Source organism: Artibeus jamaicensis, unplaced genomic scaffold (assembly GCF_021234435.1).
Source record: "Artibeus jamaicensis isolate MK-2021 breed Jamaican fruit bat unplaced genomic scaffold, CSHL_Jam_final scaffold_847, whole genome shotgun sequence".
Taxonomy (NCBI): domain Eukaryota; kingdom Metazoa; phylum Chordata; class Mammalia; order Chiroptera; family Phyllostomidae; genus Artibeus; species Artibeus jamaicensis.
Window position 1 is genome coordinate 15,158,545 of NW_026522057.1, and position 20,829 is coordinate 15,179,373.

The following is a 20,829-nucleotide window of genomic DNA, read 5'->3' on the forward strand; positions in this document are numbered from 1 at the left end:
CGCCCAGGTTGGTCCAGTGGATCTTTCCTGCCTGACTCCACTCTGTTGCTGGCTCTGCCCCTCTTACCGGTTTGGCTGAAGGGCTCGTTGTTATCAGACTTCCGTATAGTTCAATTTTCTGTGGTTTGGCTGCATTTTTGTTGCTAAAACTTTGTTGTGCGAGGAGGCAAACAGTGCTTCCCCCTACGCTTCCATCTTGGCAGAAGTTGCCCTATTGCCCTCTTGAATGATGAGAACAGCTGACTTTTATGGAATGCCTATACTGTATTGGCACTCTATATTAACCTTAAAAAAAAAAAAAGATTTTATTTATCCATCTTTAGCGAAAGGGGAAGGGAGGGGAAAAAAGAGAGGGAGAGAAACATCGATGTGTGAAAGATACATCAACTGGTTGCCTTTGCACACCCCCAATTGGGGACCTGTCCTGTAACCCAGGCATGTGCCCTGACTGGGAATCTAGTGGCAACCCATCGGTTTGCAGGCTGGCACTCACAAAACCACTAAGCCACAGCAGCCAGGGCTATATTAACCATTTTAATGTTAATAACCACCCCATGAGCTGCGTACTTTTACCATTTTTAATAAGTTTTTTTTTTTTTTACTGATTTGAGAGAGAGAAAGGGAGTGAGAAAAACATCCAATTGTTGTTCCACTTATTTAGGCATTCAGTGGTTGTTTCTTGTATGTGCTCTGACCAGGTATCAAAACCACAACCTTGGTGTATTGGGATGATGTTCTAACCAACTGAACTACCCGGCCAGAACTTGGACTGGGTACTTTTACATTCACTTCACAGATGTGAAACAGGTATGAACAGGTTAAGTGACTTGCCCAAAGCTAGAGTTAGTGGCAGAGTCAAAATGCAAACCCAGGAACTCTGGCTTTAGAGCCTGAGCTCTTAACCAGCAGACTACATAGCCCTTCTCAGGATACAGCCAGTCCATTCCATAAATACTAATCAAGCATCTGGACACCAAGCATTCCAATAAACAAAAGCACCTATTCATACAAAACACCGACCAGAAAAACTGCTTTTATTCTGCCCAGGTTCAGTGTAACAATCCATGTTGAATGCACCCCAAATCCTATCTCTTAGCTAAACACTAAGACAAAAACCTAAAAATTAAGCCCTTGAAAGGTTAAAAAAAAAAAACAACCCTCCAAACTGAGACTTCTCTAAAACTTTAATGGGGAGCAAAGAGAGCTTCCAACATCTCCATCTTCTCTTTTACATGATCTATACCTAAAAGGCCATGATTTAAAAACAAAAACAAACTTCTAAACACAGCACAAACATTTCCTGAGCACAGTGTCAAAACAGACACTTTATAAGGTTAATCCATAAATTCCTATTCACAATTTTGCACCTGAATTCAAGAAACAGCTCATTGTTGACTTAGCCTAAGGTAACCAAAATATCCAACCAGAAATTGGTTTTCTTTGCTTTTCTTTCTGCCCCCTATCATCTTTTAGAGAGAGTGGCAGGCATACTTACAGGCAAGCTTGAGGGTCTTGACTGAAGACTCAGGTTCATATCTTCTTGCCCTCCCTTACTGGAGGTCATTGAGGGGGTTGAGGATGCCTGAGACCCAAATGAATCTTGAGATAACTCCTAAAACAAGAGAAAAACTAAAGTTGTGAAGGCATGGCATTGACAAACTGGGCAAAGCTCATTTCGTCGTGAAAGGGCTATGAGACTCTCACACAGGAGAAACTGGATATGAGAGACTGCCCAACTGTACATGCGATGCCATCTGATGGCAGAAAAATACTAAGTGTGGCTCTCTAGACAAGAATGTCAACAGTGGATACAAGAGTTTTTCTGATGGCACTATTGACCATTTACCATCACTCAGACAGAAGTGTTCTTTGGGGTGAAATTCTAAAGTATGGCTAACTATAAGTTAAATCTACCAAGGAATGAGGCCAATTAATTAAAAAACAAAAAATCTTATACTAGGAACTTCTGCACTAAACTGACTACCACTTCCTTCAAAGTCATCACCTTGGAATGAGATATTTTTCCAACGATGCCACCAATGCACAAAATATTTAGTGGACCTATCATCATTCAGTCATTTTTCCTCTTTTTACTCTTCAAAGAATAAAGTCCAAATTGTTATTTTTAGGCTTCAGCATCTACCTTGTTCGCAGACATGGCTACAAATGAATTTTAGCTATTTCTAAAAATCAAATCTATCCTCCAAAAGTAAAAGGACTTGCCATCACTGAGGATATTCTAAAGAATGTGCTGGTATCTCTGATGGCAACTGCATATGGAGGGATCCATAATCTTTTGAGCAATTGCAGAATAGAATAGTTGGAACAAATGTACGGCCTCCCGAAGTTAGTGTTTTACAAAAAGACCAAACTTACTTGGATTCTCAAGTTCTAAATGCTAGTTAAAAACAAAAAACAGTCCCAATGTCTTCAATTTATCTGTCTATACAACTTTCCATTGACCCATTTCTTCATCACCAAGGAGAGGTACAGGTTTTTATGCAGTTAAGAAGGTTATGCCTTTATTAATTCAATCAATCCAGTTAGCATGTTTATCCAAAGTTTAACTGGTTATTTATTAAGTGCACTTTAGAGAACCCATTTGTATGGCAAAGTTCTCATGACACCAACCCCAAGCTGTCTGTGGTCACACATAAAGAAGGCCAACAGATGGGCATCTTACCTGTGGTGGAGGGAAGCGCTGCTGGGAATAAGCAGTTTGCTGTGACTGCTGAGACTGGGGCTGAGGGTATGCAGCCTGCTGGGAGAGCGTTGAGGAAGCTGGCTGCTGAGGTTGTTGCTGCTGGTAGGGAGACTGTGCCTGTGGCTGTGAGTAGGGGGGCTGGCTCTGGGGATGCTGCTGGGTTGTAGACTGTTGGGAGGGGTATGGAGTCGGAGACTGCTGATGTGGAGGCTGGGCTGACTGCTGGGAATATGGAGGCTGAGCAGACTGGAGCTGTGGTGGCTGAGACTGTGGCTGCTGCTGATATGATGGTTGGGCATGAGGGGTCTGAGATGGAGGTTGCTGGGAGTAGGGTGGCTGCTGCTGCTGAGGGTGAGGACTTTGCTGGTTGTAATACGGAGTCTGGCCCTGCTGACCATATGCGCCGGGACCTTGTTGTCCATAAGGAGGAATCTGTAGGAAAAGGAAAGAATACATTTTTAGCATGGACTCTTCTGAATGAAAAAAGATGAGGTTCTCTCAGAAGCTATGCAAATGGACATAGAAAGCAAGCAAGCCAACCCTCACACTTAGAAGGCGCAGGGTTCTCCTACCATCCCTATTTAGATTGAACCAGGAAGGATGGCCAAGCTGGATTATTAGTTGGTTTGTTTACGAGTGCACTGCATTCAGTCACTGAAAATTTACACTATTTAATATCTGAACCATTTACAAGAGTTCAAGAACAGTTGTTTTCACCATAGAGCCTACCCTTTCTATCCTGGCCTAGACGATTTTTATAAGCACTGGGAATCTGTATCCTAGCCACAATGAATAGTCAACAGCAGCCTGGCTCAACAACTGAAAACCTAGGGTTTAGTTATCCAGTGTGCAAATCACTAAGCAATTTTGGTTCTCTTTTTTCATTTAATCTTCAGTCAAAAAATACTTGAGAGTCTACTTGCTTAGTTGTACCAGGCACTATTCTAGATACTGGGAATACAAAACAAAACAACCCACAAACAAAAAACCACCACAATAACAAACCCACCAAAAAAACAAAAACAAAAAAACCCCCAATGATAAATAGAAGTGTCAATACCCCATATATTTTTACATTTAAAGGCATACTTTGCTTTAAAATTTTAGTAGTAAAGTTAGATTGTATATTCTGTCTCTCACCATTTTCACTATGAATTTCACTAAAATATAAATAAATGGTAGAAAAAGCTGTCAAAACAAAAATAACAATAAAAAATAGTAGTGTGGGTGACCAGATAAAAGGAGGTGAGAAAAATCTTAACATTTATAACAGTCCTATTAGAATCTTTCCTGTTCAACCTTCCCTTTTGTTTCTTCCTCCCTTCCCATCTCCCCAGTCCCTTCTAAACATTCACTGTGAACCATACAGCTATACGCTGAAGAAACATAAAAGGCTTCTTCCATCCCCAGGGCACATGTTATGAGCAGTTTTTCATGGTAGCAATGGATAAGGTGTTCAGCCACTGCCTTCCTTTCTTCCTGCCTCATTCAGAGATCACCATTTAGTGGGTACAAGCATGCCAGGTCAAAGAATAAGAAAGACATGGACAGTCTGTGGCCTGGGGGCAGTTTTCCTTCCAGCACACATGGAATGGCACCTTCAACATCAGCCTTGTAAGCAGCACATTGTAAGTAATAGCCAGTTGGCCTATGATCCTTTCAAGAGGTTTAGAAACCAAAAACATGTTGTTTTTTTTTTTAACAGTACAGAGAGGTCTTTTATTTTTATTTTACACTTATTACAACATGAATTCATAGGGAATGGGTTCTAGCTGTTCAGGCTCCTTTCCATTGGTTCTCACAAAGTGTGCTTCTCTGGGTGGAGCAGAATGGTGTTTCAGGTGAACCGGGGTATCTTTCTCTTTGGCTTCCTTCTTTTTCTGATCATTTTTCTTCACACATTTCAGTGAGCTCTCTCAGCTCTTAAGAGTACTTAATATGCTCAATACAGACATTTATTCTTTTGGCAAGAATCCTGCCCTTGTTTGTTTAAAACCATGCCCACTGCATCCTGGTGACACTGTCCAGGGGTGTCTAACCTTTTGGCATCTCTGGCCCACACTGGAAGAAGAGTTGCCTTGGGCCACAGATTAAACACACAAATACCAACGAAAACTGATGAGCAAAGAAAAGGTCCGTGCATAATTTACGATTTGTGTTGGGCCTGATTCATAGCCACCTTGGGCCTCATGCAGGCCGCAGTTGGACACATCTGGGACTCTTCCAGTTTAAATATGGTAACATTTGTGGGGCATTCCTTTTTGAACAGTGCCTATTCCTTTGATGTGTACAATATCACATTTCTTGTAGATTCCCACTTATGTGGCCAAAGGAACAACTCTATATTTTCTAAAAGGCCTAGAGAACATATCTGGGGTGGGGGGGGTGGGGGTCTCTCCTCTTTCCCTTTGTGTTATCATTTTGGCGAAATTACTGAAAGATGGTGGTTCTAGCCTAAAAGCCAAAGACATGTTCTGTTTCTACTGCTGAAGACCAGATCACGGACAGATTAAAGATTAAGGTAATAGGAGTCACCACCTACCTGCTGTGCATACGAGAGGCCGCCCATGGTACTCTGTGCCCGACTCTGCATGCTCATCGGGTACCGCTGTGGGGTCTGGGACCCATATGGCTGCCCTGGGTACCCATGCCCTTGCTGTGGTCCTGATGGAGGTCCCTGTTGTTGCGAGTATGGGTTAGTTCCACCATATGGCTGAGGTCTCATCTTGCCCATCTGATCCATTGGACTGGATGGCTACAAAATAAAGAACATTTCATTAACCTGGAGTTTTCATGGCCTCTGGCGAATAAGAACACAAACCCAAACATACAGGTCTGTATGCCACATATAAGAACAGTAACTATGAAAAAGTAATAGTACAAACCCATTAACCATTCCTTAGAACCTTAATTTATCATATGTAAAATGAAAATACCACCACCCTATGATAACATCTCATGAGCTACATACTACTTTGTGGTATTATTTGAGATCCAAAGGACAATCCAGGTGTAGAACAATGCACAGATACCCTATGGTATCAAAAATCAGAACAAAGACCCTGCAGCTGGGACAGAATGGTGCTGCTATACTGCCATGATCTTGTTCAACACCAAAACCGAGGCTTCAAAATACTGTGGGAATTCAAATACACATACATGTAGATGTTTCTGTTCTTTAAACAGTGAAATCTTTTTTCCTTGAATATCTATAGCTTGTTTGCACTTTGATACACGCACTTAAATTTATGCTTTCTTCCAAATGGGTAATGTGCAAAGTTACAATTGTTAAGGGAATTGTGACTTTGACTTTACAGCCTTGTATATCTCATCTGAAAAGTTCATGTCCTTTAATATTCAAGAGTTTAAGGGTATAAGGATAGAACTTTTGTCTCTTCAAAGAACAAGATACAGAGGTACAGCATAGTACCAATAATGAAAGCTCAAAAGTTCAACTCACAGGTATTTGGCTACAAACATAGTTTCCTTTCAGCTCTTTGTGGGGCAACAGGTTCAATCAGCTCATTTGAGTTCTTGATATTAACCTCTTCCTACTGGAGCTATATAGGACAGAGCCCCCAGAACACTTTTTCTCTGCCAGAAATGCCTAACTATATCTACTAGTGGTGTGGCAGGGAGGGAGATTACCTAAGCACCTTACAAACAGATACCATCCAGGTTGGTGAGTAGGCCTGCACCTAACATAAAACTTAAAAGTTGAATCTTAAATCAGGGGTGGGGAATAGTAATGCTCCGGGCTTGAATATCATTAACTCTCAAGAAGTTGAGTGGTTCTCAAACTTTAGCATGCATCATAACCACCTGGAGGGCTTATTAAACCACAGATTGCTGGGACCCACCTCCAGAGTCTCTAATTTTGTAGGTTTATGTTGGGCCTAGGATATGCATTTGTAACAGTTCCCTTATGATATTAAGGGAACTGCTGTTCTGCTGGTCCAGGGACCACACTTTAAGACCCACAGTTCTAGATTATACATAGGGTCCCTTCTAGCTCTGTTACTTTATAATTAATAAGTAATTTAAGAGTATAAGACCTTAAAAATAAAAATCCTTTCAAAAAAGGGGGGCATTCAACAATTGGCTCTCTGTACATGTCTGGGGCAGGGGAAGAGTACTAGCTAAATGTTTTGTTATAGAGGAAGTCAAGGTGTCATGAGGAAAACAGGTAAAACAAAAAGCCACGAGGACTAGTCTTCTAAACATTACAAGGAAGAAGTAGAAGTGAAGTTTTCTTAGGTTGCAGCTGAAATCTCAGCTAAAAAGGTAACAGTGATGATAGGAGTACTTTCATCTATACTACAATCATAGTACAACCTGTCCTAAATCACTACTACACGTCAATATTAAAGTACCATTTCCAACACAACTAAAACAATTTTTGCCAAGTCCTGCCTCTGTAGCAGAAGCTCCAATAATATTTCCAATCATAATTTCAGAGCTACATGAGTTCTTTTGGGACTGTTAAGGAAGTTCAGATTTAACTACAACTGGACTGCTAAGTAATGAATAGCATGTGCTCGTCCCCAGATACACCTGGAGCCAAAACATCACCACTCCTATAAAGAGCACAGGGGCTTACATGGCCACATCATGCCACACATAATGAGGAGATCTGCATCTCATCCCAGACTGCAGCAGCTGTCCATGTGGCTCTCAGGTGAAGAGACAACATTACCAAACAGAAACAAGACCACTCTGGGTATCTATCAGTCCTGATCTCTCCACAACACTTAGGGACAGTCATTACCATGGTTATCATAGTTTCTAGAACAGTAGCTATTTATCAGGGCTACAGATGAGAATTTTCTGTGAAGCTTCACAAATGACTGGGCCTCTCCCTAGACATTCCAATTTACTGGGTCTCAAAGGGCTTTGGCTCCCCCCACCCTTTAAGATCCTTGGATGATTGTATACTAGCTGAGAATCAGTGATCTAGAGAAACACTCAATAAAATTTTCTATGATGTGTGATTATTAAGTACTTGAAATATAGCTAGTGCAACTGAGAAACTGAATTATTTTTATTTACTTTTCTTTTTTTTTAAATTTACTTTTCATTAAATTCAAATAACCACATGTAGCTAGTGGCTATCATACTAGACCACACAATTCTAGAGCAATGCTCTCATAATTTTCATCTCTTCTTGCTCAACAACAGCTCCAAACTTCTTACAGACTATCCTACCTACTATATTCTGTCAGAGTGAAGTATAATAAATTGATAGACATGGGTTCAAATTCTAGATAAAAAGCACATCATTTTTTAATCTACAATGCACATAGCACATTTCACACAATGCCTGGTATTTAAATGTCCAATAAGCAGTAGCTATTGAAGCTCTCCATAGCATGCCCCAATTCTGCACATTTTTTTCAGTCTCACACAAGTCCCCAACCTACGGAACATACCCAGCTCTATGCCATGGTACCTTCCTGCCCTGCCCTCCTGTCCACAATGGCTCCCACTAGCAAAAACCTAACACTTCGACATGAAACCACTTCATACTTCTTCAGCATACTCTGATCTCTCACATTTCCAAATGTCCTATTGCAAATCCAGTCAGAATTATACGGTTTATTTAGTTGTCCAGCTAACTGATTGAAACTCTCAAGAATAAGTTCTAGGAAGTCAGAGATCAGGTTTTTTATTTTCAAAGACCTCAAATGTAGAGCTAAGGCTCAGTAACCTCAATGTGCTGTGCTGCCCTACTGCAACAAGAGGGTAGGGGATAATATGGAGAGAAAGACCAGATCAAACCATCTAGCCATAGGGTCAGGGGCACACACCCTAAATCAGGTTATGACTTTGAGGGCAGGGAAAAAAAAGTGAATAGCACTGAAAGAAGGGAGGGTAGGATACTCAGCCAAGGGAGAACAAGCACACCTTTGAGAAGAATCTTATGTGCCATTTTATACAAGAGCGTCTTCAAAGTATATAGGCATCCCCAACAGCCTGCTTAGAAACAAGAGTCAAGGCACATTACCTTTCTTCTCTCACAGCAGGAGAACCGTACTCCCCTCCCCTTAGGGGACAGCTAATTACACAGGGGACAGTTAATAAAGAGTTCAGGGATTCTTCCATCAACTTTAGAAATCTTTGCAGACCAAAAAGAAACACAACTCTCTAAAGAAATTTTTATTCTAAAACTAAATGAAAACATTTCCCTTTGGCCCTGGCAGGGTAGCTCCATTAGTTTATAGCATCATTAGGATACCCCCAAGGTTGCAGGGTTCAATCTTCAGTCAATGCACATACAACCAATGAATGCATCAATAAATAGAACAATAAATCGATGTTTTCATCTCTCTTCTTAGGGGGCAAAAAAGACATTTCCCTTTCCTGGACATCAGATTTCTGACCCCCTACCTTCACCAAAGGGTTATAATCAACAGAATATGCAATTTAGCAAACAAAAATATATTCAGTTCCAACAATCAGATTACTCTGTTCTCATGTCAAAGTTAATACCTGTTCATATCAGAAGGGGAGGTGGTCAGGGACCTAACGCACACTTCTGACATTTGAAACCATTATGAAAGATTTGTGATTTGCAGTTATAGATGAAATGCCATCTTCCAATCTCTTAAAAGAGACAGGACCTTAAATCTTCACTAATCAGTTTATCTGAAAGTAGCCATTTTAGACTAGAAAAATCCTGACTACACGCAAGATAGAAAAGCCAGTATCAGCACTCTGCAGGGACCAAAAAAAAAAAAAAGAGACTCCTCTCTGGGAAAGACGGAGAGGAAATCCTTTCAATGGGAAACCACGGGCATAGATTACTGTGATTACACTTCAAAAGCAAAGGCTCTGCCATAAAGACACATAATTGAGAGAAAAATGCCACCCCCTTGATCAGGGAAGTCAGGCCCCCTGTTATATACCCTTATGCATTCATAAAAAATAAAAATAAAAAAGGGGAAAAGGGCCATAAGAACCCCCCACTCACCTCCATCCACCACTTATCTCTTTCCAGATCACTGGCTGTGTTACAAACTGGCTGCCAAATGAAATTCATCAAAAGATGCAGTTTAGGGGCATCAAAGGCAAGGATGCCTAGCAGGCCAGTCTCTCTGAATATATTCAGAACAAACAGCTTGCAGGCTAACCACTTGCAAAGAGAGTTCCCCTGTTCCAAGCAAATGGAAATATAAGCCCCTCCAGACCAGTGAGTGAGCTAATGGAATCTCTTACAACTTCTTATTGCACCAAGGAAAGCCGTAATGACCCTCAGGAGGTGCAGAGATATAACAGACTAAACTTCAAATTCTCTAATCTCTGACCACGGCTGATTGACAGCCAAGAAGATAGGGCCAGGAATTTATTCAAGCAAAAAGCTTCTGTTCACCAAAATGCACCATACCACATGGCAGTGCATTACGAAAGTGAAACTTCATAATTTTCTTGAAATAAAAGTCCAACTGAGGAAAGCTCCAGGCCCCAGTCCCAATTCAAAGATGCAGAAAGGAAGAGACCGGGCAGCAATCCTAAGGAGTCTGATCTGGACTGGCAAGAATGCTGTAGAGAGAAACGGAACAGGGCTGCCAAAAGGTGTCCGTCCATCAAGAAGTCCATTTGTTCTGTCACTCTAAATGCCAACTAGCTAGGGCTAGTATAAACTTAATCTTGATTAGAGAGCCCTAATCTTGGATTTTGGACAATTACATACTACTTCTTACTCCTTGTGCTTTCAATTTATTCCTGGCCAGATTTGTTGTATGACTTTTAATAATAACAATAAAAAAAAGCATCCCTGGCTCTTTAATCGAAAGAACCCCCTAATTGATTCCCACAGTAATTAACCTGCATTTTACCTCAGAGAGCGGTAGTTAAGGAAGTCGGCACTGCTATTTATAACTCATCTCAAATTGAGGGCAGACTGCCTAAAATCTAACACATCCCAGCTGTACTCCTGTTTGAACTGGGGCCAAGGGAATTTTTTAAAGCAATCTTGGCACCGAATGAATGACACCAACAGTATGAGAGCACGAGCGGTTGTGTTGTGGTGACGTAGCACTGGAGGTGGAATGGGAGGGGGCCAGTGTACTGTGATCCCTCTCGTGCATGCCTGCTGCTAGCCGAGTCCCAGTACAGTAAGCTGGGAACCGCCCACTGAGAGCCAAACACAGGAAAAGGCTTTTCCTGTGGAACGCCTGGAAGTGAGAAACACATGGCTAATCTGCATAAATGCAAAGCCACACCGCCCCTGCCAGGAAGGTTAGTGCTCGTAATATCTGGCCATGAAGCTGGCTGCCTACTAGGACTTGGACTGGCGCCTGATAACCCAGAAAGAGACGAGAGAACAGATGGGTAAAGGACCCCGGCAGAAAACAGCCCCAGGTCACGTGACTTGCCACATGGCCCCCGCCAGCACAAACTATTGTCTGGCTGTGGAGCTCCTATACAAAGGCACCCGGCCTCAGCTTCCTGTGATTGCAGGGACAGGCGGCAGCTGTTGAGCCAGTTCCCATATTGGGCCCTCCTCTGTTGAGGAGCATTCCAAGCAGGAACATATATAAAAATTAAGGCCTCAGCCAACTAAGGCGCTAGCTCCACGTGGCTCCACACAAATCTTAGGATGTACAGAGCAAACTTCCATAAAAGCACTACCCTTTGTACCCTCATATACACACATCACATATTATGTATGTATGTATATATGTACACATGTATATATGTATGTATGTGTATATATATATACGTTGACCAGTATAAATCACTTTCATTGTACTCCCCTCCCCTTAGAAATCTGTAGCCAATGCCCCCTTGTCCTGTCTTTTCTCACTCCTCCAGTATTTCATGACTTTGAAGACTGGTCAAGGACTTATACCCCAACTGAGGAGAAACTGCCCAGAAGCCTGCTTGTTTAGTTCTATCCCCAGACCCAGCCTCCTAAAATAATAAGACTCCCTTCCTTTTGTTTTCTGTTTATTTACAGTCATGTTTCCCCATCTAGGATAATAAAAGGCTCCTTACCTCCTATGTGGCCTCACTAGAGACATTATTAAAGATTTCCTGAAGTTAGCCCTGGCTGGTGTGGCTCAGTGCATTGAGTGCTGGCCTGTGAACCAAAGGGTCGCCAGTTCAATTCCCAGTCAGGGCACATGCCTGGGTTGTGGGCCAGGTCCCCGGGGGGGGGGGGGTTGCATGAGAGGCAACCACACACTGATATTTCCCTCTCTTTCTCCCTCTCTGGAAATAAATAAAATCTTTAAAAATTTTTCCCCTGAATTGATGATATTAAAATAGTCTTTCATCAGACATGACAACACCTGACCCAGGAAATCAAACCCACTCAGATTATCATCCTTATATATGATCCTTATGATTCTCCTAACAGGAAAATCACCCTTCAGTTTTCCACTTCATAAGAGATGGAAAACAATTCTTTCATTCTAGTTCTAGGTCATTCCAGTTCTGCCTATGGTGAGAAAGAAATTATCAACTAGCTTGCAACTACCACACCAAAGACACAGATTACAAAAAAAGCTTCCAAAGTTCCATAAGTATTCAATTTGAATATAAATAAAAAATCCAAAGTCAGTGAAAAGTGCTAGCTATCCTATTCTGCTTACAGAAATTATCCTACAAGAGCACAGCACATTCCCCTTTATGACCAAGAGCCAATTTTAAAGACATCGCCCATAGCACCAGCCTGACCAAACTCCATAGGAGGGGCTGCAACCAGACATCAGACTCAGGACCTTCCAACCCTGACTGTCTAAAGTGATAAGAGAACAAAACAAGAAGCCTGGCTCTCTCCCAGGCTCAGAGGCTACTCTGCTCCAGCCTTCCAGACCAGATCTGAGAAAACTCACCAAGGATAGAAAAGAGAAACCAAAGGGGGAAGAGTCACTGAATCATCTAGCAAAACTCAGATTATGAGAGCAAACTAGTAACCACCTCCAGCTGTCCACCCAAAAGAAGCATAGGAGAAAACCACAACCAGGTGGCTAGTATTTCTTTATTTTTTCTTTGGTTGCAGAAAGAATCCTTCAAATAAAGCTGCTACAGCACCAAAATAATGAATTCCTCAACGAATGATAAAGTCTTTCTCCTCTTCCAGAACAAAAATGCTCTCCCTAAAATGATAAAGATAACTTTTTTGGAAGACCAGACTTAGCTAACCAACGTCTCCCAATTTCCAACAAATTACAAAAGACTAAGGAAAACCACACAATCCACGAAAGAATTCTTCTTCAGATACTGCTTAAAACCCAGGGTTATAAAAAAAAAAACAGTAAGGCCCTGGCTGGTGTAGCTCAGTGGATTGAGCACGGGCCTGCTAACCAGACAATCGCGGTTCGATTCCCAGTCAGGGCACATGCCAGGGCTGCAGGCAGGTTCCCTGCAGGCCAGTTCCCAGCAGGGGACGCACGAAAGGCAACCATACATTGATGTTTCTCTCCCTCTCTCCTTAAAAAAAAACAAAAAAAAAAACCCCAAAAAACCAGTAAGGTCCCAAGAATGATGATTAAACAGGAACCAAACTATCATTTACCCAAAATACCCTCTTCTTTACAACTTTCAAATTGTTTTTCACTTACTGATTTTAGAGAGAGAGAGAGGGGGGAGGAAGAGGGGTAGGGGAGGAGAAGGGGTGAGGGAGGAAGAGAAAAAGAGATATCAATTTGTTGTTCCACTTATTTATGCATTCATTGGTTGCTTCTTATGTATGCCCTGACCGGTATCAAGTGGTGCAACCTTGGCATATCGGCACAACGCTCTAACCAACTTTCTAATCTCAAGAGTTAAGGCAACAGTACATCAAAGAGAAAAAGAGTACTAGACTGAGAGAACACTTGAGTTCCAATCCTAGTTTTCTGACCAACTCTCTGAAGAGGCAAGCAAGCACTAACCAGCTACATAACTGACCCCTGACTCCAGATTCTAAATCAGCAGCCCTAGGATGGGGCCAGGAATCTCAGGCAATTCTCATGTCCAGTTGGGTTACATGGCCTTCCCTCCAAAGCCCCCCCCCCCCCATCTCCAGCACAGAGCGACTCTAGAACTCAGATGCAAACAATGATCTGTCTGAAGAGGGCAGTGCATGGCCAAGAGGAAAACCAGGAACACACCTCAGATTCCCAAAGTCTCAAAAAAGCAGTATTCTCAGTCAAAGCCAAGCTTTCCTAAATTCGTATAGCCAGTCCCTAATTACTTTGTTCACCAGAGCACATATCACTAACATACTATATGCTTTACTTTTTTATCATGGTCGCTGTCTGTATCCTAGACTAGAATATAAGCTATAGGAAGTAAAGAATTATGTGTAAAACAAACTTTCCTACTTTAAAGGTAGGAAAGGAAAAGGGACTGTGGAAGAGAAAATATAATTCCAGAAGCCTTTCAAGTCCTAACCTACTTCACGCTGAGAAAATGTTTTGGTTCTACATGGCCAGTCCTTAGGCAACAGTTAAAAGCTCTGGCCCAGCAATGCCTTCCACTTCTCTGTGCCTTAGTTTCCACATCAACAGAATTGTGATAATAGCAGTAGGGGCTGAAAGAGTTCATACAATAAACACCAAACACTATTTCCTCAGTCCATCTGGACACGCTCTAGCCTCAGAACCTTTGTACTCACTGATCTTTCCACCTGCAATACTTCTTTCTCCCAGTCTGTAGCATAGCTCACTCTTTCATATGAAAGATCACTTCAACTTGGCATTCCCTGCTGAACCCATCTAAAGTTTCAATCTTGCCCACTTTTTATACTTGGTCCCTGATAAAACTTTTTCTCCTGAGCATGTTATTACTAGATACTATATGGTTTACTTATTTATCTTATTTAGTATCTATATCCTAGTGTAGAATTAAGTCCCAAAAGGTACATATGTGTCTGTGTGTTTGACTACTTTATCTTCCAGCACCCAAAATGTCAGCTATTATCATCTACATGGTCCCAGATTTCTAGCAGTAAAACTCAGAAACCACAACAGTTAAGATCTGGTCCCTCAAGACCAGAAACCTGAGTGGTAAACTACCGGTTAATTAGCAATCAAGTAAGTTAAGGTTATGCTTTAAAAAAAAAGAAAAGCACAAGCTTTTAACACCTCTTTGAGCAAGTCACTTCATCCCTTGGCACCAGAACCATCTGTAAAATGGGAATCTAAAAACTGTCTAACAAAGATGAGTTAGTTCCAATGATAAATATGTGGAATACTTTTTACAGTACCAGTTTATAACAGACACTCCCCTCCTCCACCCTCAATAGGAGAAAAGCAGTTTCAAAATACCTCCTTAAAAAACAAGAACACTGTGGGAACATGGAGAGAAGGGCAGGGGAGAGCAAAGGGGCGGGGAAAGGTGAGACAACTATAACTGAACAACAAAAATAATAATAATATAATAGCCCTGGCTGGTGTAGCTCAGTGGATTGAGCATAGGCCTGCGAAGCAAACAACCAGTGTTTGATTCCCAGTCAGGGCACATACCTGGGTTGTAGGCCAGTTCTCAGTGGGACACATGAGAAGCAACCATACATTGAGATTTCTCTCCCTCTCTCCTTCCCTTCCCCCCTCTAAAGATAAATAAAATCTTTTTAAAAAAGACTAATAAAAAATCAATTAAAAACAAAAATAAGCATACACAGTTAGACACCAAAAGAGCTGACCAGTCAATTTCCATGCTCCACTTACTTTCACTCTATTCTCCCAAAGGAAATTGTTGAATAGCTCCTTCTAAGAATCCTGAGAGTAAAGCCCAATAGTTTTCAACCAGGGCAATACTAATAATTCCTGAGAATGTTTGGAAATAATGTATGAAGGAGCCTCCCTTGGTTATAATAGTGAGTCGGTGGTACTACTGGCATTTACTACCTGGGAGCAGGATGCCAAATGTCCTGCAATGCACCTCCACACAAAGAAAAGCCTTGCTAAGAAACAATGGACTCTAGTCCATTAGAGCTCACTAGAGGTAACGGACTCAAGACCAATCTCAGATGGAGAATTTCCTGTAACATTTGACCCTGGAGCAGTTAAGGGAAAGAACTGACCAGTAACCATCCCAAGAACCTAGCAGTACAACACTTTAAGAAAATAGCTGGAAGATAATTTATTGAAGGTGGTACTTCTTCAGAGCATTTATTACAATTATAATTATAGTCATTTGTGATTACTTATTAACATCTTTGCCCACTAGAAAGTACTTTGTTGGGGACAGGAATTATGAGGCCTATGTTCACAACACAGTGCCTAATACACTGTAGAAGTTCAATAAGTATTTACTGCATTACGATAAGCAACTGGCATATGGTAAATAGGTACTTACAGGTTTTTCAAAAGAAGTTTTACTTTAAGATTTCTTACACTGGTAAATCTGAAGTATAGTACGTTTTATATCAGATGACATTTCAGCAAAAGGATTAGGCAATTAAGTGAGCTTTTAGCAAGTTCTCATCCTGGAAATTCTTGAGAAATAGGGAATATGACCTAAGTCTAGGAAATCTTGATGGTATGCAAGAAAGACAGGTTTATGTACTGTGTCTTAGTACATGCTCAATAATCAAAAGCTTAATAATGTACAGACCTTGTTACCACATGAAGTGGTATGGGTTGACACCAGAAAAAGGTACTTCCTCCCACAAACCATTCTTTGGTGCTTCAACTAGGGAAAGGACCTTAGTGTAGATGGACCACAAGCCCAACCCAGTAAGGCAGTTTTTAATGACATTTATGCGCTGCTTACTTGTCATTTATGATTAAATGATATGGTACACTTAAGGAATACATGTAGAGGCAAGGGTCATGTATCCTAACAGAGCTTCACCCAGGAGGGTGCAATACCAACTTTTCAATAAAGATAATACTTCTAAATCATACCTAGTTGTTCTAACCTAGTTTCTAAAATACTCCTCTCTCTTCTCTATTAAACTGCTTTGTAGATACTACTCAAAACAAACAAAAAAGGCTAGGTAAAAACTGCTCCTAAGCCAAAGAACTTTGTCTCATTTGCTTTCTCTTTAAAAAGCTCTCATTCTCTCCACTCCTTTTATTTTACCTGTAACTCCAAACATGGACATGTCTTGCAGGGGTTATGTGAAAAGATCCTAAATTTCTCTGAGTGCACAATTCTACATCCTGCTCATTTTTTTCTTTCTATACTAAAAAAGGTTATCTGACACATCACTGAGCTGGTATGTAGGAACTTGATTTACATGCAGTCAGGGATTCCATTTATCACAGGTTGATTGTTATCAATCTAATCGTCTTGTCTTTTGATAAAGACACTGGGAAGCTGCAGCAATGTCACTGTTATCTCATTAATTCCTAGGGCTGCTTTGGACCACTTTCCAAAAATGCCAATCTTTTACCTGGTCCCCCTAAGTCCACTCTGAACTGTAACAGGCACAATTACGTAAGTTAAAGAATGGCCCAGGGTACAGCTGACCTTATTAAGATTACAGGTGTCCCCAAATCCTCAGGCTTTTTTAACATCAGCAAAACCCTAAATGAAAGTCCTGTAAAATTTTCCAGTTCTTTTCAAAGCTCCGAAAGTAGTGCATTGGTACCAATCTCTACTCCACTGTCTACACAAATGCAGACAGGAGACCCTGGCTTCATTATTTATGCCAGAAACACATGGTTTCAGACCAAAGTTGCCAGCTGTCTTTCCTGAAGCTTATTGGTCTCTCCACTTTATTTGCTATCTCTGGCCAGTACAATCAAATTGGGGTGGATTTGGCATGTTAGCCTACGGAAATCTATCAAAATGTATTCCTACCCCCATCCGACCCCCACGTCTGTTTTAGCTCATACACTCTCTCGAGATTGTCTTACGCAAGGCACACAGAGTTTCCCTTTGGTGAACATGCCTGGGTGGGTGTACCCAGCTATCTCAATCTCATTTTATTTTAACCCAAAATACCATGATGAGACCACATATTGGTCACTTGAGGCTTTATGTAAGGGTTTTAAAGAAGCCAAGCCAAAGCTGCACTAGGAAAGCAGATTTAAATCACAGACTAGAAAGAAAAACAAGAGAGTTACAAATCTATCCTGAACCAACAGAACCTCCAAAACGGGGTAGGGGATGGGGTAGGTAAGGAATGGTCTCCAGACCAAAGACAAAGCAGGAAAAGAGAAGAGGTAGAGATCATCAGAAAACTTCTGTTTATTAGTTAGACAAAGGCACTTTCTGCCACTAGATAGCCAGGCCATTCCAATCAAAGTAAGCAGATATCAGGAATCTTCACTGAATGATGCTGATCTGAAAGTGGTAAAAAATGTATCTACAGCCCTGAAATGAGACATCTTACTAGCAATGGTGTGGTAAAGTTATTGAGGTATCCATGTGCTTTGCATTCTACTAACAGAGACATCAAAGGAGAGAATGAAAAAGTTAAAAATAAGAACAGGGAAAATAAAGCTAAAAGTCAGAGGAATGATAAAGTGAGTTTAAAACACACAAACACACACAGAACCTAAGAATCCCTACTGGAATATTTGTCTGTACATACAAGTACCAAATCACAAATCAAATTGTCAGTATACTTCCTCCTGGAAGCCTCTGTCTTCATCATAGCCAGGTCACAGCCAGTCTTCATCATAGCCAGGCTTTGCTTCTCAGGCAGGAGGGAAATGCAGCCTGGTACTTGGAAATTTGTTTTTAATGGGATGGATACCAAAACCACATTAGGTTTTCAGAAAACCCAGATGAACTAGAACACTGGTTTTCCAGTCTTTGCATTGTTAATGTTTTTCTGTAACTTCCATTTCTGTGCCAGGCACAATCCTTTAAAAAAAAATTTATTTCCTTGCATTGATTCTAGAGGGAGGGTAAGGGAGGGAGAAAGGGGGAGAAAAACCAGTGATCTGTTGCCTCATTCATACATCATATCCTGGGGTCTACACCTGCAACTCAGGCATGTTGCTGACCGGCAATCAAACCCATGACCTTTTGATTTGCAGGATGATGACCAAACAACTAACCCGCACTGGCCTAGGCAAGCACAATTAAGTCATACAACTGGGAACAAGACATGACTCAGATGTCCACTCCTCAGAGAGACCTCATTCGCATCAGAGATGGGTTGACTTGTCAGGAGTCTACTTAGAGGATTTATTTGCTAGGACTGCACAAGGAACTCAAGGAAAGGAATCACGACAAAACTCAGGGTGGCCTTTGGGGATTGGGGGTGAGAGAGGCCTACTGAGGGAGAGATCACCAGATCACCAAAGGCCCTATTCTCAGATCAGCTGACCACTATCACAAGCAGAAGGGACATCGTGGCATTTAATTAATGCTCCAACACTGGCCTTTGAGTAGCATTTTCAATAATCACTTTCTTGTGCAATTTACTCAACTGATCATACTTGGAGAAATATCAGACAATCATCCTAAAATAATTTTCTCCACCTTCATCAAACAACCAGGACCACAGATTCAGATTATCCTCATGCTATCACCAGGGAGAAAGAGATAAAATGGAAAGCAGGAAGACCCCAAGTCCTGTAAACAAGCAGACATGTTTTGTCACTAGTCTATCATTATTGCACAGAATATTCATTTCAAAAGTATTTTCTTCTCCCCCAATTTCAAGCACTTTTAGTCTTGTCTCCATTCAATAACACTTTAGTATTAAGGGAAGGGAAGATACATACATCTGAAACATTAGCCTATGATACAATTTGAAAGAAGCCCCTGAGGTAATGTGGATATACTCCACAGCCCAAAACATATATTTGCATAAACCCAGTAGTTCTTGAACTTGAGCATGCATCACAATTGTTTGGAGGGCTTGTTAAAACACACTAGCCAGCCCTGGCCAGGTGACTCAGTTGGTTGAAGCATCACCCCATGCTCCAAAAGGCTGTGGGTTCCATCTGGGGGGGCCACATATGGGGAAGCTACCCATCCACATTTTTCTCTCTCTTTTCTCCCCCTCCCTCCCTCCCTCCCTCTCATATCCTCAGGTGAGAAGTTAAAAAAAACAAAACAAACAAAAGACAGTAGCCAGAGTTTGCCACAGGTCTGGGTTTGATAGGTGTGGCTGAATATTTGTACTATAACAGGTATTTAATTTTTTTAAGCACTAATATAATTCAGATGTTGCTAAGAACTATAGAACAGCTTTTAATTTAGTGAAGACCAATATTGTTTTTAACCACTCGATTCTATCCCGCTATCAAGCAGGGGCCTCTACCAAACAGGGGTTGTGTTTGAATTTTATTTGATAATAGTACTTTCACGTATCTTAATTTAATATTTACTACAGCCTACAAGGTAGATATTTTTCTTCACTATATAACAGGATACAGATTCAGAAAAGTTAAATGACTTGCCTAAAGTCACACAACCTAAGGGGACTTCAAATCTTCGTTTTAGAGCTGCATCTACTATGAAACTTTGTATGTACAGGCAATTGACCTTTACATGTTCACTTTCCCCAAGTGGAAAATTAGAACAATAATCCCTGCCTCCTCAGTGAGTGCTCCAAGTTATGGAAAGTAAAATCACTCTGCAAATGTTTTCATAATGCAAGTTACTCTCACTTAGATCAAAGTGACAGGCTCTATCTTTGAACCTGAATCTCACCCCAACCCCATTCTCCAAGATTCCTCCCAAAAAAGGAGCCTGGGGACCAAATGCTGCCAATTTTCACTATAAGGATCACATAGCCATTCATCAGAAGCCTAAGTAAAATCCTAAATGGAAGGGACATACAGGACAGAAATCTAGGCATAATGTCAAGTTGTAACTAAAGGCTTTTCAGTCTTTCACCGTGTTTAAGAGTTCCAGGCTATTGCAAAACTAATGTCCCAACAAGCCTTAGTGCTTGAATAATTTATTTTAGAGAAGCAATTTTAGTAGTTTACAGTGTTACAGCTCTGGAGAATCAGAAAAACCTGACTCAAATCCAAACTGTACCTTTTACCAGCTATTTGCCCTAGGGCAATTTTTCTGACCTGTCGCTGATCCAGTACAAAGTTGTAGATAAACCACCTATAAAAATTACTCCACAAATCCTTTATAAGCATTATCTTTGGCAGCCCAAATTCCTAAACAGGTAAAAAGAAGTCTGGAGATGAAAGGCAGGTTATCCAAATCTAAATTATCAAGAGTGTCACACTCCTGCCCTGGCAGGTATGGCTCAGTAGCTTGGG

General features: G+C 41.2%; 1 protein-coding gene across 3 annotated transcripts in view; it reads right to left on the bottom strand.

The window, feature by feature from the left end:
* Positions 1–20,829, bottom strand: part of ARID1A (AT-rich interaction domain 1A) — a 69,254-nt gene that overhangs the window by 37,939 nt on the left and 10,486 nt on the right. For all 3 annotated transcript variants that reach the window (XM_037135928.2, XM_037135927.2, XM_037135926.2), the window contains exons 2-4: positions 5,247–5,459; positions 2,684–3,136; positions 1,496–1,612 (exon numbers count right to left, since the gene is read on the bottom strand). In XM_037135928.2, the coding sequence (XP_036991823.1) occupies positions 1,496–1,612; positions 2,684–3,136; positions 5,247–5,447 (771 nt within the window). In that variant the 5' untranslated portion in view covers positions 5,448–5,459. The remainder of the gene's footprint in view (positions 1–1,495; positions 1,613–2,683; positions 3,137–5,246; positions 5,460–20,829) is intronic.